Raw genomic sequence first — 25,229 nt, 5'->3', positions numbered from 1 at the left:
CCAGTGTTTCTGACGTCTAGGCAGGGCCGTCTTTCCCATTGGGCACAATTGGCAGGTCCGTGGGAGGCAGCAAAAAAAAAAAAACCTGAAAAGAAAAGAAGACAATACTTACCTTGTGGTCAGCTGGCGATCCGGCTCCCTCCCTGGTCTCCTCCTCCGTGCGGCGCTCGCAGTACATGTCGGGCGTGACGTCATCACGCCCGCCCGACATCCATTGCAGAGCGCGACGGAGGAGGAGACCAGGGAGGGAGCCGGATCGCCAGCTGACCGCAAGGTAAATATTGTCTTTTTTTTTTTTGTTTTGTTTTTTTGTTTGCTGCCTCCGACGGGCCCCCCTGGGCTGCAGGGCCCATATATATATAATCATTTTTTTTTTTTATATATATATATATATATATGTATATATAGGGGCCACGGTGCACTGCTTTGCCCGGGGGCCCAAAATGTTGTTAAGAGGGCCCTGCGTCTAGACTGCCCTTTATTTATTCATTCACACACGTCAGTGGCAGATGTGTGTGGCAGAGCAGCGATCAACAGGACATAAATCCCAACATTCCAACTGGTGGAACAGAGTCTAAAAATCAGGACTGTCCCACAAGTTGGGGAGTAGGCACTTACTAACAATGCTTTTAGGTGCAAAATGTGCACTTAACCATAGCACCCAGACACATGCTCTCATTATAGCTGATTTATTATGTTAAGCATTGAAAGAAAGTCTCTGATTGGTTGCAGTGCTCCTAAAGGCAGTGTTAAGTAATAAACCATACTTTCTAACTTGCATTAGATATATAAAAGCTAATTGCTAATTGGTTGCTGAGGTTCAATGTTCATTTTGCATCAAATGCAATATTAGTAAATAAGCTCTAGAATCTTAGACAGTTAATTTATAGATATACTAACATTATATTATCTTTAAGGAATTTTACACATTCAAATGATTTTAATGCTAAAAGGCACCCTCTTGTAACTTTTATAAAATGCATTGTTTTGTCTTTTTGGCTGCCTTTTGTGTTTTTCAACAATTTATATCATCATCATCACCATTTATTTATATAGCGCCACTGAATCTGCAGCGCTGTACAGAGAACTCATTCACATCAGTCCCTGCTCCATTGGAGCTTACAGTCTAAATTCCCTAACATTCACAAACACAGACAGACACACACAGACTAGGGTCAATTTTTTTTTATAGCAGCCAATTAACCTACTAGTATGTTTTTGGAGTGTGGGAGGAAACCGGAGCACCCGGAGGAAACCCACGCAAACACGGGGAGAACATACAAACTCCACACAGATTAGGCCATGTACGGGAATTGAACTCATGACCCCAGTGCTGTCAGCAGTGAGAGTTATTTATTTTTGTTGTCCTGGCATATGACATAGCTCAGACAATCTCCAGTCATTGCGGAGTGTTTACTAACATTACATGTTGGGGAAAATTTGTACTAAACCCATAGTTGCCTACTCTCCATGAATGTTTTAGAGACTCCCAGAAAATTACGCAATTTTCGGAGCCCCGCCCCCTGCACGCCCACCTCCCCCCGGCAGCTCCCGGAAGCCAAACCCCGGATGTGCCGGGGTTACTCTAATTCCATCAACATACACCTTGCCCCACCTATTTGATGATGTGAATAGTCATGAAACCCAACCCACTTCCAAAATGATTGAGTAGACAGAGGCGAGATGATAAAATTATTATAATTATATGGCTTGCCCGTCCACTTGACAAACCAATGCATACTTTCCTAGTATGACTGTAAGGCTCCCGATTCTCGGGGAATCCTCTCGGAATCCCAGAAGAAGCCACTCTCACTGATCCCGTTTGATCTTCATTCCTTGTGAAGGAAGATATTTATGGAATAAACATGTTTAGCCTGCACTACTTCTCTCAACCTGTAGGTTGTGTTTTTGTGGCTGCATATGCTGGTACGTTAGTAAAGTTGTAAGAGATATTAATGCCCTAAAACTCTTGTTTTTTTTTGTGGAGTAGTGATTTCTCAGTGAACCATCTCCCTGCTTTAAGAATGCCTTCGCTCTGTCCAATAGGAGGAAAGATGTACTTTTCAGCACTTTATAGTAGCCTGTGTCTAGGGGCGACTAGGACTAACTAGCAACTTTTCTTCCGAACAATGTGTGCAAATGACAAGCCTTTTCTTATCCTCAGCAAGTAAAAATGAGAACTTAACTGACAAAAATTAAAGTTTTATTTGGAAATGTAAACTGGAAGTCTTAATATACTGAGTAAAATGATCCAGGACGCAGTTATTTAGATTATTATTTGCACTTTCAAATATGTCTTTATGTGCAATTTTCAAAGTGCAATTTAGCAAAGTAAAACTCGCACATCAATATGCAAATAACTATGGTGCGATGTATCAAGCAGCGGTCTGCAAAACTGCACGGAAAAGACTAGTGCCGTTGTGATACGTGTTGATAGATTGTGATAGATTGTATGCTTTGAGTGTGTTGCCTATAAATACGTGTCTGATTTATAATTAATAGGAAAAATACAACCCAAAGGTAGGAACAAAATACGTAACATAACATTGGCTGCATTGCAAAGGGATGTGGTTACCTTGTGTCTGCACGGTGGCGCATGTTAACCACACCCTTGCAGACCACAGCAAGTGACATGAACTTACACTGTATTACATTCATTATAATTAAGTTAAACTTCACAGCAATATATTTTATAAGGAAAAAGTTTATTTTTCTAATTACAAAAAAGATTTAATTTAATCTAAGTTTACACCCTTGAATATAGTTTTACTTTAATGCTATGCTTACACCTCCAGTTTGTTATGAGGTCACATTGTGATCCAGTGAGTTTGAAAAGATGGCTCAGCCATCATGCGTATCCTTATTGAGACCAGAATGTTCTAGAAGAATGCCTATGTCATGACAGGATTTTGTGATATTACTTAGAATACTGTATCTTATTCTATTTACTGAATTCTGCTTGTTCTAATTTAGTAACAGCTGAAGTTATCAACCCATACTGTGAAACTGTCTTCAACCGAGTCCCTCAAACACAAGAATCAAAGGTAAAAACTAGGACTGGCCATGCCAACATTCCTGGGGTGTATTATATGGAAGGTACATTAATAATATAAACCATGCTGAAGAAGTAGTGCAGTAGTCAAAACCTACATTCATCACATGCTATCTTTAATGGGAGAGCCTAAGACATTGACTTATACAGAAACTGTCTGCCCTGTGGTAAAATAAGGGTATCGTGGTCTGGAAAATATATTATTGTTAGTTATAAGTTTATCTGAGATGTTAGAAGGATATATCATCATCATCGTTAATTTATTTATATATATAGCGCCACTAATTCCGCAGCGATGTACAGAGAACACACACATCAGTCCCTGCCGCATTGAAGCTTATAGTCTAAATTCCCTAGCACACATAAACACAGACAGAGACAGACAGACTAGGTCAATTTGATAGCAGCCAATTAACCTACTAGAATGTTTTTGGGTTATGAGAGGAAACCAGAGCGCCCGGAGGAAACCCACGCAAACTCGGGGAGAACATACAAACTCCACACAGATAAGGCCATGGTCGGGAATCGAATTCATGACCCCAGCACTGTGAGGCAGAAGTGCTAACCACTGAGCCACCGTGCTGCCTGTATATGACATTAGGGTACCAAAGGACTGAAGTGAACTTTTCTTAATTTTGATTACACAGGATGGCAAGAACACCAAAATTCGAACATGTGCCACAATGCCCATGTTTACTCCTGGGGAGGATAGAGGCCATGTCAGGTAAGGCTTGTTGTATGTACCATATGACCAAGGCCCACTGTTTAGGGGCAGCAGAAAAACAATTGTATATTAATTAATGTTTTGCTTGACAAATATTGAACTTGTCATAAACCTGATCTGTTAGACAATATGTTATAAACTATTGGAGAGACAGATCCAGCAGGTATTCTAGTAGTTTAAAAAGATAATCCAATGCCACTGTAGCATTGAGGAAATTAATAGACAAGTCATTATGAACATATATTTTTTATTGAAATTATTAGTCCTTTATGTTTGATTTTTCTTTTTATGTGCATGGTTACATAATTTCACGCCTTCAGTGTCCTCACCGCCTTTATATGGTCCACAAACAAATTTGAGTGGTAGAAACTTACTGTTCTTTGTTGTTGTTTTATTACAGGAATATTGGCGATCCGGCCAAGGAGAGGAAGATTGATGGAGAGGAGGGAAAAACACAGCGAATCACACAGATTGTAACCAATGAACAGGAAGGTTACTCTACTGTGGATTCCCCTGCTGATAACAAGAGGTTTAGCCTTCCCTCACACTTGTACAAAGATGAAATACTAGATGACTTGACCATATCACCGTATGCCAGCTTCACATCCATCCATGACAAATCAAGGCCAGTACATAGTGGATGGCTGGACAAGCTATCTCCACAGGGGTAAGTTATCACAGAGTCATGTGTAAAATTCTCATCAGTGCAAGAGAATGCTATGGTCATTTAGAGGGACTGTCCCAAGTTTTAAAAATTCCATTTTCTATATGCAGTTCTATTATTATCTGGGCTTTATAAGTGAATATTTATTGAAGAGAAGTAATTAAGATGCAGAGAATGTATAGTCAGAAATCAGTAAACATGACACAGGGGCAGACCTAAACTTTATTTTTAGGTCGGGGGGGGGGGGATTCAACATAGTCACGCCCCCTTCATTCTGATTGGTTAGTCCCAGATGACCACACCCCTGAACCTGATTGGCCCCTCCCCCTTTGATCGGAGTCTTGGCAATTTAAAAGGCGTGATTGTGCTGCTGGGGAGGGGGGGGGGGGTGATTGCCCTTTTCGCCCACCCCTGGTTCTGCCAGTGACATGCCATGGTGGGGATTTTAGTGTACCAAAGCCCACTGGGATAGTATTGAGTGTGCTGTACTTGTCTGCAAAGTGTCACTGGATTATTTTGAAATATTGACAACTATGGATGTATCTGATGATAGCGCTGTCAGGAAGAGCCCCTGGCAGTTGAGATAGGTACTAATGTTATTATTGGGATGAACTGGGGAGGCCAGGAAAAGGTGTAACTCTGTGGAGAGTTGAAAATGGGGATCAGGGGACATGAGATCAGTGCGGTCAGAGGATATGTAAAGAGCGTGTTATAGCAAAGTTGCCAATATTTTAAAATCGCTTCAGGGATATTTTGTGCATCTAAGTACGTGACACGCGATACAGTCACAGTGTTCCTTGGAGCACTACCCCCATTAAGTCGTGTTTCCTATATTTGATTGTAACATATGTTTTGCATTTTAAATAATCATCTTTAATAAGTATCAATTTATGGTGTGATCTAGGCTGAGATGTCTGCAGTGTTAGCCAGAATTCATTTCAAATATGATCTGTAATTAATTCCTACTTATATTTTTCCAGGAACTATGTTTTCCAGAGAAGATTTGTAAAATTTGATTGCAAGAATCTAATGTACTTCAGCAATGACAAGGTAAGAAGCAGATATCCATTGAAAACGGCCATTTCACAGGCTGACCCTTTTTATCTTACCTCTATTCCTCTTTAGCCAAACTTCCATCTCAACCTTTACCTGATCATGAGTGCCAGACCATGCTGTTTCCAAAGCTGGGAAGCAGAGTTTCAACACTGAAGGACCGGAGGCATCCTTGAGATTTCCACTGCTATGGATGGAGGCAAGGAAGTTGATGCGCAGCCTGATTGAACAGATTCTGTGGCCATCCAATCAGATGCTGCATTCAGTGCACACCTCCCATTCACAGTAGATCTGAATTATCCAGCTCTCAAACCTGTCTGCTCAGCATTGCTTTCTCTGGTACTGCTGAGCAAATTACATTGGACCCACTGGGAACCGTTATATGGCTGGGGGCTCAAACTAAAGAGGAGAAGTTTAAGTGCACAGCCCCTTTAAGTTAAACAATATACTGATTGCATGTGCAAATTAAAATGAAAATATGAACTTACATGGCACACTCAACTAAATAAGTTAGGGAGGAAAAAAATAAGTGTAAGAGAGGAACTTGTGAAAAAAAATAAATTATCTATTTTAATTTCCCACTAACATTTAATGGATGCCCGCTCCTTTATAGGTTATACTATATATGTACCAGTATCAGTTATCCTTCATTTTTCTTCTTACTTTTTTTGTCTTTAACTAACCATACTTCTGTTTTTTTCTTCTCTATTGCCTTGCCAAAGGAACTGGACCTAAAGTGAGGTAATTTTACAGGGTAATCACTGGTGTTAAAATATTAACTTTATCTAAATTTGTCAATAAACCCCTTAATTCCAGTTAAAAAAATATAAGCAATAAATAATTATTCATGCCAGTTATTTCATGAAGGAAGACAATAAAGGTTTCAAGACTTATATTAAAACCTCTAGAATTAGACTGAGCATACACTGGACAATCCGACCACCATCCTGATTGTTGAGAAGATGCATCACTATCAGATTGGGCCTTACATGTCTATGTACAAATCTGAACAACTGGATCCAACAGGGCACCATAAGCGAGGTTGGACGATGGACACATACTCTGTTAGTATCTACCAGCACCCTGACTAACTTCTGATCTCTCCACATCAGATGTAAATTGTGGTCAGTGGTCTATGTAAGCCCTATGTAAGTCATCTAAAGACTAAAACGGCCTAAATGACAAAGCTTGGAAAGGCATTCTGCTTTATGTACTCAACTGCTGGAGAGATGTAGGTTGCCTTCATCTTCTATAAGTCATGATGTTGATGAAGTTAGTGGGAAAAAATCCCTTTAAAATCAGTATGCTGACTAATCATTATAACCATAAAGATTTGTCAAGTTCTGATGGGGCATGAACAGCAAAGCAATAATTTTAGATGGGAGTTATGCCAAAGAACATTGCAGATCTGCAGTTTCGAATGTATCATATCATTACGGAATACAGAAAATTATTGTTTTCTACATTGTAGTACTGAACTCTTTACTCTGCTCTGTGTTCCATGTATTTGCAGCATTAGAGCGTAACGATCCCCGGGCTGTTTTTCTACCTTCTCTCTCCATTTCTCCTTTGGACTTGTGCCTAATCTGTAATCAGCACAGGACACCCTCGATCGGCCAAACCTCCCACCAGCTGATTCAAACTTTTGCACCCCCCATAGATATGCCCATCTTAGCCTGCAAATTCATACACTTTCCTGTTAAAAAGTAACACAACATTGGCACTGTGATATTGCACTTTTGTACTGTTGAAAATGACTTTTACAATTATGCAAAATTATGAAATTATGAAAGTCGTATTTTCAATGAATGTCGGTTTACTGGATATGTGTTATAAAAGCTCTTTTTTACTAAGTACATTGTTTATCTTTCTGACTTCATCCCTTGCTTTTAATCCTTGTCTTCATATGATCGGGCATAGTTGTTTATTATATTTGCTTAAAGATTGTCTATAGCTCTACTGTGCTGGGCTAGGTACACACTGAAGAATTTTCCGACCGACGTGTTATCTCAAACGATCATTGAACCTACGACTGAAGATCCGATCAGTCTGACGATTCATCCATACACACTGACATGATTTACCTTCAGATCTGTGTTCTTCATCTGGTCCTTCATCTGGTCCTCTAGTCCGGAATATGACAGCACAATATTCATTCATTCTTGTCATATTGTCACACTGATTAAAACCGCCTTGTTATAGCTATCCACATGTCCTAACGAATTTCGTTAGCTTCTGTGACTCTGACACTAAACATTCTGTCTCAGAACGAACAAATGAATTATTCCTTCTACAACACTCTCTACATTTATTCCCGGGACATTCATCGCTAGCATCGCATGAAAAGAGCCCGACTCTGTAAACTCTATGGAGATCGCGAGCATGAGTGCATACACACTACATGATCGGTCGGTGATTGGTCAGAACATATTAAACAGTACGACCAACCAAATGAAACGATGATTGGCACTTTGGGACGACTTTAAATCATCGTGTCACTATACACACTCACACGATAGCTGACCAAACGGTCCGATGTCGGCTTATTGGAGGTTTTTCGTGCAATCATTAGGCCAGTGTGTACCTAGCCCTACTGTGCTTTGTCCACTGGATACAATTATGACCAGAGAGCAATTAAAAGCTGGTTTAATTGTTATATGGCTTTAAATTCAAATGATTTTTGCTGTTTTATCCACAGTTAACTTGATATATGACTAGTAAAAACGGATGCTCTCTACAGTCTTAATTTGCTTTTATTGCTAAGGAATATAACAATATAGCAACAATGTTCATCCAAAAACAGAACTTTGGGGAAAATAACTAGTTTTTAAAATTGATGGTTTTATGGGTGTGACTCACTTCCTCATTGCAACTGTTGTTGTCTCTGACCTTTGGTTAATGTTTTAAGCTGCAATTGAACTGTTAGATAAACACATAAACATAAAAGCCAAATATGATGCATTGATAAATATAAAGGACCAAGCAATATTATACAAAAAGTTAATTATGAGTAATTAAATAAACAGCGATAGACATACAGAAATAAACCTTTTCTTTCCTTTCTCACCTCAGGACATCTATTCTAAAGGTGTGATTCCGCTGACCTCCATTGAAATGGCCCGTTCCACCAAGGAAAACAAGTTTGAAGTAGTCACAAAACACAGGATTTTTGTCTTCAGAGCAGAGAGTGAAGGTGCGCTGAACGAATTCTACTACACCCAGATTTATTACAGTGATTATGTGGGGTAACATTAAAGGAGGACTAAATAAAGAACCTTATACTGAAACCATACTTGCCAACTTTTCCTTATTGGCTTCAGGGAGATCCCGGGGGAGGTGGGCGCGGGGGCGGGGCTTGACGAATTGCATCATTTTGGCACCACCTTCTAAACCATTGTCACAATTTTGGTCAATTACAGCAGGGGGCGGGGCTAAGATGATACGATAACTTGGTCTCCATGAAAATGGCCACCTCCATAATACATGGACACAATTTCTGAACTGTGTCACCATGCCACAGACGGCGAAGCCAACCATGTCTTGTACTGGCTCAGCATCAGGGAGAATGCCAGACTCTTCAGGGAGTGAGGGAGCTCACCCCTATTTCAGGGAGTCTCCCTGACATTCAGGGAGAGTTGGCAAGTATGACTGAAACCCCTCTTCCCATATTAACCATTCCCCTGTCTCTTCTGTTGCGCAGAGCTGGACAGCAAAACTCAGTTTCCTTTTACCACCAGGGAATACTTCTTTGATTATACAATAATACCATGTACTGCCCGACCCCGCTTTCATTTTATATAACAGCTAGTATAAAGTATAAAAATTACTTACGTTACAGTACAGAGAAGAACATCATATGAAACAATGTGTTTCCTGTTTGCAAGAGCTTACAATCTAAGAAAATAAGATATATGGTACATGAGGCACAAGTGCATCTCATAGGAAATGGACTAGCCGCTCCTTAATGGGGAGAATGCAGCAATATCTATACAACCTATATCTCAAAGTGAATGTATCTCACACAAGACACTGTAAAAATATGAATTCATGCACTCACAATTTCTCACATTGACTATTGCAATTCCCGTCTTACTGGTCTTACTATGGCTCTTAGCCTCATGTGTATAACTCCTATTTTGGTATAGATTGTAAGCTTACCTCTTTGTCTGTCAATGCCAATTCTTCTTTTATTACTCTGTTTGTTTCCAATTGTACAGGGCTGCGAAGTATACTGGCACTATATAAATAAATGTAATAACTAAAATAAATGTATATGGATGTGAGATTATCAAACTCTTAGAAGTACTAAGTGGACATTTAGATGATTAGAGACAGAGTTAAAGTGCTTTAGGGCTAGCTCCACGGATGTTGTAAGAGTCTTCTGATGTGGTCCTGAGTCATTATAGTAACAGATTGACTTCAACGGGAGACGGAATACCTGGTATAATGGGAAACTGTGTTTTTCCAAAACGACTTCTCTGTCAATTCATTTGGGGGAAACAACATGGGCGAGAAGAGGATGAGTAATTTGCAGTAGAAGCTTTTAATTACTTTTTTTTCATTAGTTGTCCTTTCACGTATGTGTTCTCCATTGGTTATGTGCATATTAGCCTTCATTAAGGTAACTCTAAAATGTGTTGTAAGCAGAATTAAACATGCCGAAACAAACTGAAGAAGATTAATGCAGATATACAAGTTGTGATCATTTCTTAGAAATCTATAGGTGACTAAACCTACATTTTAAGTAGGTCAAACATAAAATAAACATGTAAATGTTTCCATACAAAGATAGAATGCAGGCAACTATCTTCTGCAAGGTTAGATAAGTTGTTCTCAGTTACTTCCTGCTTCATAACCTTTACTAGCTGCACAATAGGACTTCCTGTTCTACAAAGCAGGATGTCTGGATTTTATAGAAAAAGAAAATGCTTTGCCACAAAATTAACAGATCAGGAAGCGAAACATTCAGGACACAGTATTACCATACAAATCTATGTTATGCCTTTTTAGTAAAGTTTTGTTGGGTTTTCATCCATCCTTATGTTATTGGGTATAGAGCACATTTTGCCAACATTTTCTTGTGTAGATGTGCATCTAACTAGCTACTGTCTGGATGGAGTTTGGTGCTCTACAATACCCATCTTTATATATTCACTGAATATGGCTATAATGTCAATGTTCTGCACCCTAGAAACTAAATACCCACCGCAGAGTACTAATACATAAAAGACTATAGGGTAAATCATACTTACCTACTTTTTAACCTTCCTTGTATGAAAAGAGAACATGGATGGGATGGATGATGCAGTTTGCATCATGAAATGAGCAGGACGAGGTGTATTATGGCGCATATTGCATCATAATGCCCCTGCATATTCAACCATATAAACCCCTAATAGACGACGCAATACTAGCTCCTAAGAGGCCCCGTTGCAAATGAGCTGCAGGTTTCTTAGCTATAGCGCCAGCAGCCCTGTGCTGGGACTAGTGAATTCAGGGTACCCCATGCTTTTTGTCCCCCTAATTTCGCTAGTACCAGCCTAGGCTATCAGTACCAAGGCTGGTTAAGATGTTTCGGGGGAAGACGCTGTGTTTTGTTTATTTATTTATCACCCTTATGGAGCCGCTGCGACTGATACGAATTAAGCCTATCAGTCCAAGTGTCCCTGTAAGACAGATAAAGAAGTGTATCTCAAGAACTGTGTGCTATTTGCATAGTATTATGAGTCGCATGTATCTTTAGATATATGCGGCTTGGAATCCTACCTAAATTATGGCATGCAATTTAAGTTGTAAGCATAAATTGCATCCAACTATCCTAAGAGTTCCCTGATGGAGGTGGAGCTAGGTAGTCATTAGACCAAAAGCGGGACAGTTACGAGGTATGGTTGATCCTCTATGGTACCAGTGTAGTAGTCAACGTGTTCAGTATTTAAAGAAAATAAGAAACTATTTACAGCACTACATGTAACCCATATTGCACCTTGCTGTGGGATGTGTATAGGTCTATATATAGTAACAGGTGATAACAATAATACTGTAATAATGCAACTTCCTCAGTAGGGATTCTAGATCAGTGGTGACACTGCAGGGGGTGCGGCGGCTACGGCCCCGGAGGTTGGGAGGCCTGGCAATGGGTCCCACGTCCCCTGAGCGGGGTCCTGTTCTGAGCATATGGTGGTCCATGTAACAGCAGAGTGGGGTCTTGGGAGGTTGGAGCGGCAACATCTAGGCCTCCCCACAAGTTTTACTATGGTGCACGGCTGCTGTGTTCGGTCCCTGTCCTGGATGTTCTGTAAATATGGTCTATCTGGGATAATTCAGTTACTGAACTCTGTAATATGTGATTATCTCGCATCACACATACTGTATAAATTAAATGTTTATTTGACAGCGGCTGTATTTACTGTATGCTCAGTGGTATTGGGTGAGTGTTAAGTTCTCAGTGTGTATAGCTGGCATCCTGGAGTCCCGCAATAAGCAGACACCTCACGTTTCTGTGAGTGTAGCCGACAAATTCTAAATTTTATTATTATATTATTAGATTTTACTATTATAACATTGGTGCAACTTGTATGAAGATAATATGTTTCTGTTATTTAGTAATTATAAGGGAATTGGTTTTATTTGTACTAATAACCATGAGTGGGGAAAAATCTTTAAAGGTCATCCACAAACAGCAATAATTTAAAAATGCTCTTTTGTGACATCAAATGTGCAAGTGCGGCTGTCTTTATGAAGAAGCATGCAGGTATACGGGCAAAGATGGTTGTGTCGGTGGTGGAAAAAGTTACATTGGCCGAGGAGTTGGGCTGATTGAGGGAGTTCCTTGCTAATGAGATTTTATTTTGCAAGACAGGATTATTTAAATTAGATAAAGAGATGTAAAGTGCAGATTTTCAGGGGTATCCCATGTTTTACGGTAGCATGCGCAGATTTTTCCTCTTTGAAAAAAGTGCTTGAATTCTGTTCCAACTCTGTGGTCCCAGCGATCCCTGCAATATTACTCTGTAATATAAAATCTGTAAACATTACGGGCCTGATTCATTAAGGATCTTAACTTAGGAAACTTCTTATGTAAGTTTCCTGGACAAAACCATGTTACAATGCAAGGGGTGCAAATTAGCAGTCAGTATTTAACTTATGTGCAAAACAGAATACTAATTTGCACCCCTTGCATTGTAACATGGTTTTGTCCAGGAGACTTAAATAAGAAGTTTCTTAAGTTAAAACCCTAATGAATCAGGCCCTAGGTTCCTAGTACACATTTTTAGCAAATTGTGGTTACCCATCTACCACAGCAAGGTGGCCTCTTTCAGATGGGTGCCTACACCTAGTTTATTTCTGGAACATGGGACCTCTCTCTGTGGTCATTGCTTAAATACCTATTTTTTTCAGACTGTATTTTAAACAGCAATATTGCAGAGCTTACTGTTCAGAATGTGTTCAGTGCTTACAGACACTTCAGTGTAGCACTTTTCCATACTTTGTATTAGGGTGTGTGGATCAAATTCCCGTCTCCGATTGCTCATAATGGAACAAACTTTCCAGTCACACTTCTGCAGGAAATCACATTTCTTGGTTCACTTGGACCAAAGTAATGTAATAAAAACGTTCAAACACACAAAAGTGATAGGTAGTAAGTCCTTATGTTCCCTCGCTCTTGTGATTAATTTAAGACATAAATAAAGCTAAACCAATTAGTAGATAAGGGAAAAAAACAGAAGACCCTCCACCAATCCGCAATTCTACAGGTATTTTTCCAAAGAGAGTGCACACCTTGAAATGTGTGTTAGTGGGCAATATGCGGGTCACCATATGTGGGTCACCATATGTTGCAGTTTGTGAACCTTTATTGAACTGATTGGATGTAGTTGAAACCAAGATCAGAACAGTGCATTGCCGGGCACCATAGCAAAAGTAGGGTGGGGTATGTCCTCATGAACTTGTATACTATATACTCTCACCTTGAACTGTATGGAGGGATCTGCTGTGTGACTGCTGGTGTGGACAGGGCTGCCATCAGAAACTGTGGGGCCCAGCACAAATTAATCTGGCTGCCCCCCCCCCCCCCCCATACATGTACCCCCCTCCCTCTTCGCCATACATGTGCCCCCTATCCTCATCACAGTACATTTCCCCCCACACTCTCATCACAGTAAATGTTCCCCTCCCCCCAAAATAAATGTCCCCCTCTCCCCTCCCCGCAAACAGTTAATGTCCCCTCCCCCCCAATCACAGTTAATGTCCCCCTCTCCCCCCCAATCACAGTTAATGTCCCCCTCTCCCAACCCCCACAGTTAATCCCCCTCCCCCACAGTTAAGGTCCCCCTCTCCCCCGCAATCACAGTTAAGGTCCCCTTCTCCTTCTCCCTCCCCCCCCCCTCCACAGTTAAGGTCCCCCTCTTCCCCCTCCCTCCACAGTTATGGTCCCCCAGGCTCTCCCCCCTCCCTCCACAGTTAAGGTCCCCCTGGCTCTCCCCCCTCCCTCCACAGTTAAGGTCCCCCGGCTCTTCCCCCTCCCTCCACAGTTAAGGTCCCCCGGGCTCTCCCCCCCCCTCAAAAAAACGAATAGCTAATTAACTTACCTTCTCCTCCGCAATGCTGCAGCTCCCAGTCACTGATACACTGGGAACGCATTGCGCAGTGATGACATCACTGCTCCATGCTCCCAGCCTATCAGAGTCTGGGAGGCGGAGCTGCAGCATCGCAGAGAAGAAGGTAAGAAAAAAAAGGGGCAGCACGGTCGGTGACTGCGGGGCCCGGACAGGCCAGGGAGTTCGGACAGATGGAGAGATCTGTCCGAGCCCCCTAGTCAGTCCGGGACCCTCACAGCAGTACTGGCCATACCCTCCTGATGGCGGACCTGGCTGTGGGGCATCCACAAAACCAAACAGGTGCTATATAAAGTGACTGAATACTAAATGCAGAACTGACAGACCTTATTGGGGAAGTGTTGGTGGGCCACAATTTGTTCTCATAAATGAATACCTCACAACATTCCTGATCTAAAAATTGGATAAACTAGGCCACATCTCCAGTCTGCTGACACCATTGCCTGACCTGCTGTGCCACAGCCATTTCCAAGGAGGCCGCCCACTCCATCATAGACCACACCCATTTCATTACTATCAATAAGGACAGGTATTTAAAGACTTGACTGTAACAGAATATTTTGGTAATTTGTTGTTGGAGCCAACCCCCACCCATCCAGAATTTTCAGAGTTTAACTGACAAAGTGGGTTTCACTTTAAAAATGTGGTTAGTTTACTGGAGGCCTGGTGGCGGGATCACAGCATGACCAAGTTTGATGATTTATTGCCCCTTAGAATTTGGGATAATGTATTTATCGAGGGAGTTCACACTTCTGATACTGGTTTAGGAATATCACTTTGGGCATTTGCAAATGGTAACAGGCCACCAATTGTTGTCCTGTTCCAATGCTTTACTTTGGATTTCTCTTAATATTTTTGCTTGTATTTGTTCCCACAGCACAAAGGAGTGAATGGTGCTCAACGATACAGAACAGAGTGAAAGAGCAGCGCATGTTTAACCCTCGCGCACGCTCAAGCTGCATCTTCTCTAGTCAGAGGTCGGGATTCCTAGAGTTAAAAGGTTTTAAGTCAAAGATCTTTGCTGTCCTCACTACAGATGAATTGTGGATTCATAAAAATGAACAGGTAAGGAATCCCATTTGCTAAATGGTTGTCGAAAGTCATTTTTTTCATTGGAAATGTGGACAGATATAGTGCAAATATTTATGGCATAAATAGTATGTTACTTTACCTACAAGTGCCAAAAATATATCTGTTTATAAGGTACAATGGTGAAAGTAACAAATATTCTAAATAGTTTTCATGTATTCATAGGGGGAGATTCAATTCAGCCCAATGTGTCTCTGGAACAGTCCACAAAATATATTGCGCCAATTTGGAGGATGGATTTCCGTGCTGTAATGACCAGCAAAGTATGCGGCACATCGCGGCCAATTGAATCTCCCAATAAAATGTGGCTTTGTAGGAGCATTGTTTAAAAATGCAGCCATTGCATATATGTGCTGGCTGGGGCTTACTGATGCGGATTGCAACGAAATGTGGGTAAGAGTTGACAGTTGCTTTATCAAGCCCCACCCACCTCAGTACACCCTGAGTTGCAAGGGCGTGATCGTGTCACTAGGGGTGTGATCATGTCACTAGGTATTTACTGGGGTGGACTGGGCTTGATAATTTGGTTGACGTCATGGCCCCACCCACCTTGCTGCGGGAAAATTACTTGCTCTCTGTGAAATCCAGAAGGTATCTTCCTAATTTGCGAATTTACACATAGGCAGCTATGTGTAAATATTCTATACTGCACCTGGGTACAATCAAAGGGGCAGATTCAATTAGCTGTTCATTTTTACCTTTTGTACGGTAAAAGCAGTGCTTTTTTTGTCATAGAACTCACAGGAACTGAGTTTCGGCACCTTTTTTTCAACAAATTTTCCAAATTTTCAAAGTAACTTTTTAACATTTGATGTTTAGTCCACGTGGACTTGAATCACCCTGTCGAGCGTACCAGGTCGGCGGCAAAATCATTAAAACGGTCCATGCGGGCTGCTTGTGTGTTGAGTCCGATGGATGCGTACTTACTCCGCACTGGCACTGCTCGGCTTGTAGCGCTGCTCAGCTTGTGATTGGTCGTGTGGTCGCGCGCTGAGAGCTTACTGCAGGCGGCGACCGTTATGTTTCGTTACACAACTGACGTGTGTAGGTGTGTACAGGGCCCGATCAAGGGTACCAGCCGCCCTAGGCTATTACCGCCGCAGTGCGCCCCCCCCGCCTCCCTCCGCCTCCCCCGCCTCCCCCGCCTCGCTGAAGTCCTGATCTCACGTGACCACAGTAAGAAGCTCCCGCGGCCGTCCTGACAGGCAGCTAGCAGCGATCGCTGCCAGACTGCCTGTCATGTAGTAGTGACAGTCGGGCCGCCCCCTTTACACCAGGGGCGATCCCGATGATGCAGGCCCAGCGCTGCCTAAATTAAAAAAAAAAAAGGCAGTGAAAAAAAATTAATCTCCGTGACGCTGCGCCCCCCAGGCTCCAGCGCCCCAGGCTGCAGGCTGGTCAGCCTATTGGCTGATCAGGCCCTGAGTGTGTACAGTGATTGCGTCATGTGAGGTCCGGCACCTTTTTTCTTACAAAAAAAGCACTGGGTAAAAGGTAATGCTCACTTTTGCTTGGGTCTCTATGGGGCACAAACAAAGTGAGTGGATATTTTACTAAAAAAGAAAATCACTGCGCCCGTTTTTTACAATTGAATCTGCCCCCAAGAATTTTAGATACAACTGAAAGTTGAGCAGACACTCTGCCTTCCTGTCACATGGCTTGACAGCACGTGGTGGCTGCATGGAGCTAAACTTGGATGGCCAAATTACACGAGAGCTAACTGTTTGGTGCTGGGACCGAGTGGCTGGATTGCTGCCATTTTTGGTGCCACATTTTGCAATATTATATAGCATAATGTATAATGCTTTTTGCATCTAGCTAAGAAGAAGAAAATATGTGAACTGTAGTAAATAAATGTAATAAATTCAATGTCACTATCACTGTTTGTAACTGTTTCTTGTAGTATTTCAAAATGGGGATTGGAATGTTTGTGATTGAAATGCATGGTTCTACCATACGAGATGCACGCAACAAGACCTTTGAGTTGATTACGCCGCATAAAACCTTCAGGTAATACAAAAGGAGATATATATTTGTGATTTGAATGAAGATTGTCAGAGTTATTTACTATCAGAGTGCAAGTATGCATAGCAACCAACCTTCCAACAATTATACTTGATTGATCTAGTGGAAATTATACAATGAAAGCTAATGTCTGTTTGCTATGTTTTACATCATATTTGTACTTAATATTTGTAATCCTATTTTTATGTTTACAAATAATTTTATCGTTGGAAAAGCCTGTGTTATACCCCATGTTTCCATATGTCTGGAATATCATATTGTTATTTTGTCATACATGTACAAACTTTTCCATAAAGGAGTAACATTCCAAATGTACTGACATCTCTATTGTCTCATATAATAATGCTGATACTTTTGAAAACATATTAAAACTGAACTAACATTTTTGTGTTTTAGCTGTTATCACTCGTGAAAACATGATACGTTTTTGTTTATTGCCCATGTTTTGGGTTAGTATGGCATTAATATGGCATAGAAGGGAAACTTTTAGAGCCTAAAATGGCTTTGAGAAAAGAGCTTAAAGAAAAACAGCTTGCTCTTAAGGGTGAGGTTAGTAAAGGTATATATAATCAGTTGTTTTGCATGAAAGATCTGCAATAGAACTCACACAAGCATCAAGAATTACATCATCATCAGCTATTTATATAGCGCCACTAATTCCGCAGCGCTGTACAGAGAACTCGCTCACATCAGTCCCTGCCCCATTAGAGCTTACAGTCTAAATACCTAACATACACACAGTCAGAAACACTAGGGTAAATTTGATAGCAGCCAAATAACCTACTAGTATGTTTTTGGAGTGTGGGAGGAAACTGAAGCACCTGGAGGAAACCCACGCAAACACAGGAAGAACATACAAACTCCACACAGATAAGGCCATGGTCGGGAATCAAACTGATGACCCCAGTGCTGTGAGGCAGAAATGCTAACCACTAAGCCACCATGCTTTCCTTTTACTGAAAAATATGAAAATAGTGACTAGTTATGATTCAGTTGTAAAGAACAATGCATGCAACATAAATTTGATAAAACGCCAAACGTAAAGAGACTAGGGGTTGCATCTTTCTATGAAAACTAATACAGCTCAGCTTGTGCTCAATGCACACTGCCATATTTCTCTGAGAGTCCATACTAAATTCAAATCTTAGTGTTACACGTACCTTGGCAGCAGTAATATATGCTACAACAAAACATTTCCGTCATACATTTCAACTGTAACGAAAATCTGTTTCCAGTTTCACTGCAGAGTCAGATAGGGAGAAGAAGGAGTGGATGGAAGCCTTGCTGGAATGTATATCTGAGTCACTCTCAGACTATGAAGTGGCTGAGAAGATCTGGTCAAACAAAGGAAACAAGACCTGCGCTGACTGCAAAGCCTGCAACCCTGATTGGGCCTCCATTAACCTGTGTGTCATAATATGCAAGCAGTGTGCAGGTGGGTGCTGGACTGCGGTAACACTGAGTAATATCCACAATTCTGCTAACTCCAGCTATAAAACCTACTATCCATCTGTTTATAGAGCTAGAGGACAGCAGGGTTCTAACTTACTGGATTGTCAGAACTACTATATGATGTCATAATTAGATGCGCTTAAAAATTGTGAATCAGTTTGAAATTTGATCAGTTCTATGGCCAATGAAAATGTTCGCTGTACAATCATCAGTAGACCTGACTCAAGTTTGTGGTTCAAAGCTTGTGTTCGCATTTTAATTGGTGTTTTTAAATAAGTCTATTTTTAATCACTACTTAGTATTTAGAAAAAAATAAGAAAGTATCTTAACATATTTTTTTTTAATTTGAACAGCAAACAGGGCCGTGTTTGTCTTTTCACAATTAAAAATGGTTAAAAGTTATCAATTCAAGCTCGTTCATGAGAAATCTGGCTCAACCATGTGCTTGGGCTCCAACATGGCCGAACTTTCGCGATGTTCTCAAATTTAGCTTACTTAGTCAGCCAAAAATTTGAGAAATAATTATCTGCATAAGAAAGACCATCCCACGTTAGTAGTATGATTGTAATGTGGGATATGTTTTCAGTTTTTAGAATCATTGTGTTAATTTGACCTTAAAGTGTCATGTGATCTTCGTGTAATTCATACTGATACAAAAATAGAAAAGTAAAAGCTTAAAAAACAACACAAATAACACACAAACAATTGTACTTTTAATATCCTTAGATATTGGTCCAACATTCAGGGCTAGTTTTACTAAACTGCGGCTTTGAAAAAGTGGAGATGTTGCCTATAGCAACCAATCAGATTCTAGTTATCATTTATCTAGTACATTCTACAAAATGACAGCTAGAATCTGATTGGTTGCTATAGGCAACATCTCCACTTTTTCAAACCCGCAGTTTAGTAAATATACCCCACAGAGTCTTTCATGGAGAACTTATGGAAACCCTTTTATTATTAATAACTGGTGGCATCTCATTTCGCATTTGCTGACTGGTGTTCACTATTTGCATGTACATTTCTCTAATCTCATTAATTAGTTAATGAGTGGCGTAGACTATATTATTACATGTACAGTGTGCTTATTCACCCGTTGTTTGTTTACATATATTTTATAGGTATATATAATTCCCTTGAAGCTCAGGGACATGTCACTAACATGTTGTGTTTGTTCTGCAGGTCAGCACAGGAGCCTGGGAACAAACATCTCCAAAGTGCAGAGTCTGAAACTAGACACAAGCATCTGGAGCAATGAGATTGTGCAGGTGTGATGTGTGTTTGTCTACGGATTAAGCTAACTACTACTGTTGTGAAGCACTGATTTATTGTGAATAACATCTGGTCTCACACTATTTGTCTGGACAGGTTTAAGCATCCTGTAATTCTCCAGCTTCCTCCTGCCTTGTACGCTGTAGGGCTAAGCCTACCCTAGACCTCAGCAGTACCTGCCCTTTATAGTCAGAGATAGAGACATCCGACTTGTAGATATCGGCAGTGTATTACACTCTATGATTTAGGCATGGATATACATCAAAGTAATTATCAGCGCCCAGGGTGGTGGTGAAATTTATTGTGACAGGTATTAGAATATTCAGTATCTGCCGCGGTAATTCATCCAACCACCTGGTGTTGTCATTTTATGATAGGCCCTGCCTCCGTTCGGCAGGTCTAACAGACTGCCGAAATCTCTGGGTCAGTAGTTCCCATCTACATTTATGGGATTGCAGTAAAACATTGGGCTAAGCTTGTTTAAAACCCAGGGGGTAAATGTATTAACTTGTAATTTTTGCAGGTCGCCGCTATTCAACGAGTTTGCAGTGAAATTTTAAAATGGCAATGGCTTTAAAGGCAAAACTATCATTTTAAAGCCATTTCTGCTTTAACATTTCACTGAAAACTCTCCGAATAGCGGCGACTTGCAAAAATCGCAAGTTAATACATTTACCCCCAGGTGTATTGTGTAAAATCAGGCATTAGTGATATTTTTTTCATTATAAAAAAAATTATGTCGTTTAGTTTGTTTTATTGGGGGTATTTTGGCACACAGGCGTCTGCTTGTGTGAAAGTAAATGGCATCTCTCTGTATAAAAAGTATTTGTTTGCGGATGTGTATAGTACGCTTAATGGGCATTACTGGGGGATTTGTGGGTCTACAAGTGGGACAATGTTCCTTCAGATAGACTCATGGCCACCAAGAGGAATTAGTGGCCTAGCCTTCAACTTTTTGTGGCCCCGTCCATAGATGCTTAGGACATAGTTTGTGTCCCCCCTTCTCCCCTGTCTGAGGGCTAACGGGCAGATTTAGAAAAGCCCTATTGCTAGTGAAAATGAGACTTTTAGCTGGTGATATGGCTTTTTTCTTCATTTTGCCCTATACATCATAGTGTTACTGCCATTATAATATAGCTATTGCGCACAATAACCCTGTCAGTGTTAAGATTTGCGCTTTAACATTCTTTTGCAAAGGAAGCCTGTTTAACAAGTGTCGCAGTGGTAGTGCTATCGCTATCCTAGATTATAATCGTTTATAAAATGCTTTATTCTTTCACTAAAGCATTTTTTAATGAATAAAAGGTCCTAAATATTGTACTTTTTTAAACACATTTTAACTAGTTCTAAGCTTTACGCAATAATCATTCATATAATTCATCCTTATCCCCATGACTGGCGCTCTGCTGACAAGTAGTTAACTAGTTAATGTAACCCATATTTATGGGGCCCTGGGCAAAGAGCTTATTAAAGGGACCTGTTTTCTTTTGCAGCACAAGAAGGGTAGTTTGTAAGTCACCCGAAACAAAAATATTCCTCGTCTGTGTATAAATCAGTGGCACAAGACAATAATTGTCTTTCTTTTTACTAATTGAAGGGGAGGGGTCTGAGCTCTCCTTGACATACTGTAAGTTTAGAATTTTGGCTGGGTTTGCAGATAACGCTCCTCCAGTTTCGAGTGTCTGGTCTTATGTTTGTTATAGAGGCCTCTGTCTAATTGGATACCATTGTCCTGTTTGTCATTGAAAACTATGGTTAACATTTGCAGCTATTCATCATCCTGGGTAATGATCGAGCAAACCGGTTCTGGTCTGCACATGTGCCACCCTCAGAGGTTCTTCATCCTGATGACGGAATGGAACAGAGACGAGACTTTATAGCACACAAGTACCGAGATGGAAAATATAGAGGGCCACACCCCCAATACAGCACACAGGAGGAGATTCTAAAGGTATTTTTATTACACCATGGTAGTGTTAGACTGGTAAATCCGAGTAGTGCCTTGTGTTCTCAGCATACCTTTCCTGGGATAATGTAAGCTCTTTGGGTTGAAGACACCCACATTTATCAGGAAAAAAACAGTAACCAATCACACCAGGGGGTAAATGTATTAATGTCCGGATTCTTCAACTCTGGCGTGTTCAGCGTCTTCGGCGATTAAATTTAAAGTGGCGCTGCATTGTAAAGGGAAGTTTCCCTTTACAATGCAGCGCCGCTTTAAATTTAATCGCCGAAGACGCTGAACACGCCGGAGTTGAAGAATCCGGACATTAATACATTTACCCCCAGATATTGGAATTGATCAATATTCATTAATATAGTATTTTTCTTTTTCTTATTTGAACATGTGACAGTTGTCTGCATTGCTATTTCTTATACAAACTCATGCCAAGTGATATGTATTATTGAATGCACTGGGCGAGATGAGTCCATGTTAAAGAAAACAAATCTAGGGGTAAATGTATCAATATGCGGGTTCTTCAACACCCGCGTGTTCAGCCTCTTCCGCGATTAAATTTCAAGCGGCGCTGCATTGTAAAGGGTTCCCTTTACAATGCAGCGCCGCTTGAAATTTAATCGCGGAAGAGGCTGAACACGCGGGTGTTGAAGAACCCGCATATTGATACATTTACCCCCTTATCTTGAAGCATTTATCTTATTGGACTTTTATCAGTTGCTTAACAAACATGAAGAGCAAACAGTAAACACATGTGGAAGTTCACACAGGCTATTTAGAAGTAAAGAACAAATACAGAATGACTGTTTAGCTCACTAATGATGGATTAGATTACATGCTATTTACATTGATAGAAACTGTTAAAAAAAATTACTTTAGTGACCGTTTTAATTCGCTGTCTGTATTATTCCCCACCATAGACAGTGCATTTAAAATGACTTTAGTTGGAAATTGTGGTAAAATGTCTCATACTTCCATAACCTTGTATAAAATGTAGGCGTGGATCGATTAACAGCAGAAAAATACTCCTAGGAATTATGGGTATACAAACGACCACAGTTATAAAGATAATGTAAACATTGCAGTATTCAATGCAGAGGTGTTGGTGACTTATTAGGATTGCCATGTTTTCCAGGTACTCTGTGGTGCTGTGGCAGGACCTAACTTACTGAAGACTGTTATGCAGTTTTTCTCAGATGCCGAGTCCGTTGCCAATCCATCTGACAGTCCGACATTGTCCATGCAATCAGCTGAGAACTGGAGAGCGAGCTCCTACAGCATAAATAGTAATTACATCACTGCTGTATTTCAGGCTAAAACCTACAGCCAATAAGAAAACAATACTTATTAGTAGATGTTATATTCGTTATTCTTTCTGTGAATGTTCAGTAAAATATATAGCCACTAGTGGCCTAAGCCTAAAATGTTGTTATGTTTGTTATTAGGAGATGGCATGTTAAGTTCTGAGGTAAAAAGAAGTATAATCCTTAAACTGCACTTGTTGCTTGCACACAGCGCAAACAGCCATTTTGTGTGCTGAACCAATATGTGAATGTAGTTGGTGAAGTCTCTAGAAATCATCAGCTCATGAATTTTAGGCAAACTCATAAATATTAGTTATTAAGTGCCTCTGTGATGTTATTGGTTCTTAGAAATTGATTTTATTTTAATGAATATTGGTTCAGTCCAGAAAATGACTACCCCCACTGTGTGATACATTTTTGCCATCACTAGAACAATACAATCTATTACTTATGGTAGTTATTCTACTAATCATCACTGGGATTACTCTGGGTGTTAGGGGGAAGAAGATGAGGGAGTACAGAATGGGAAAGGTGGAGGGATTAACTGTATTCTCACCTGCACCAGGGGGAGGCCTCTTTGGGTCACATACGTTATACATCGACACAATAAGGTCAACAGTCAGAATGCCGACACAGTTTAAAGGTCGACATTCAAAATGTTGACATGTCCATTAGGTTGACATGGTTAAAATGACGACATTGTGAATATCGACAGGCTGTCAAGTCGACAGTCACAATGTCCACATAAAGCATTATATTTAAATCGGCAATACCGTCGGCAATGCAGTACAATGGTATAAAAGGAAAGTCAATGTAAAAAAAAAATACGCCCCCACCCCAAACAGCTTAACCAATCATAGTCATGCCAGCCTAGGCTGGTACTAGAGAAATTAGAGGGACAAAAAGCGAGGCGTCCCCACGATTTAACTTTTACCAGCACTAGGCTTTGTCGATATTCTGACTGTCGACCTTATGCTGTCGAACATCTGATAGTCGACATGTCCATTATCGAAATTCCCACTGCACCCCGCTACATTAAATGATCATGAAATGTTAGAAAATAATGTCTTTTGACTGAATGATCTCTCAGACTTGGAAATTTAACTCAATACATAGGGGAACATATAAAACAGATGTATTGTTTTCAAAATAATTAATTTACAGTCCTAATGCCCATGTATGGATACATATAGGCTTTAGTGAATTTCTGGCAGAGTTTAAGCTACACTTCTGTACCTTGTGCAGTAATTACAAAACATCAGCAAGATTTGTGCAGAACAATATGTGCAATGTCTAAGTGGTATCTTTGAGAGATGACATGTTTGTTCGCATACAATAGCCAAGCTCATGTCTTTTACTGCCCAAATCAAGTCTGCTTATAAATTCCCCTTAAACTTTATTTCCACTGAACTGAACACAAGAGCTCATTGTTTGAGTCCACGTGCTGCCCACAGGGAGCTTTTCTGCCTGAATACTACATGGAGCCATTTACATCTGATTCATAAAAAAAACCGACTCACCCTATAATCAGGAGCACTGTGGATACCACAGCAGTAAATTCTACTTACTGTTTCATTGTCCACCAGCATAAAAATATAAAGATCAGGTGGAAATACAGGAATGAAACATTAATCTTTTTTTAAAACTTACTTTGTAGTTTGTACTAGACAGTCTGATCATGTGTAATAATCTAAGTGATGTCCCAGGTATTGTCATATACTGATGTCTGGTATTTTACAAGTCACCGTTCCACCTATTCTATTGCTGACTCTGACAGTTATATCTTAAAGCTTCAAAACACTGGACATTTTGGAGATAAATTGATTTGAAGAAAAACTCCCCCTGCAAGAGTTTTTGATGACTAAAATTAAAGACTATGGGCCTGATTGGGAGTTGGGAGCAAAGACAAGAAAATGAGCAACTTTGCACCTGGACAAACCATGTTACAATGCAAGGGGTACAAATTGACTTATTCTTTTGCACGACATGAAAATACTGGGACTGAGTCATTAAGGAGAGCAC

At 40.5% G+C, this 25,229-nt stretch overlaps 1 protein-coding gene across 2 annotated transcripts in view; it reads left to right on the top strand.

Annotated features, from left to right (window-relative positions):
- The window catches only part of ARAP3 (ArfGAP with RhoGAP domain, ankyrin repeat and PH domain 3), a 135,023-nt gene that overhangs the window by 62,696 nt on the left and 47,098 nt on the right, over positions 1 to 25,229 (top strand). For both annotated transcript variants that reach the window (XM_075210001.1, XM_075210000.1), the window contains exons 4-14: positions 2,974 to 3,044; positions 3,700 to 3,776; positions 4,177 to 4,443; positions 5,421 to 5,490; positions 8,566 to 8,686; positions 14,986 to 15,173; positions 17,101 to 17,207; positions 18,458 to 18,657; positions 19,857 to 19,942; positions 21,715 to 21,897; positions 23,039 to 23,189. In XM_075210001.1, the coding sequence (XP_075066102.1) occupies positions 2,974 to 3,044; positions 3,700 to 3,776; positions 4,177 to 4,443; positions 5,421 to 5,490; positions 8,566 to 8,686; positions 14,986 to 15,173; positions 17,101 to 17,207; positions 18,458 to 18,657; positions 19,857 to 19,942; positions 21,715 to 21,897; positions 23,039 to 23,189 (1,521 nt within the window). The remainder of the gene's footprint in view (positions 1 to 2,973; positions 3,045 to 3,699; positions 3,777 to 4,176; positions 4,444 to 5,420; positions 5,491 to 8,565; positions 8,687 to 14,985; positions 15,174 to 17,100; positions 17,208 to 18,457; positions 18,658 to 19,856; positions 19,943 to 21,714; positions 21,898 to 23,038; positions 23,190 to 25,229) is intronic.

This window comes from Mixophyes fleayi, chromosome 4 (assembly GCF_038048845.1).
Source record: "Mixophyes fleayi isolate aMixFle1 chromosome 4, aMixFle1.hap1, whole genome shotgun sequence".
Lineage (NCBI taxonomy): Eukaryota > Metazoa > Chordata > Amphibia > Anura > Limnodynastidae > Mixophyes > Mixophyes fleayi.
Note: the sequence above shows the minus strand (reverse complement) of the source record. Positions and strands in the feature narration are given on the sequence as shown.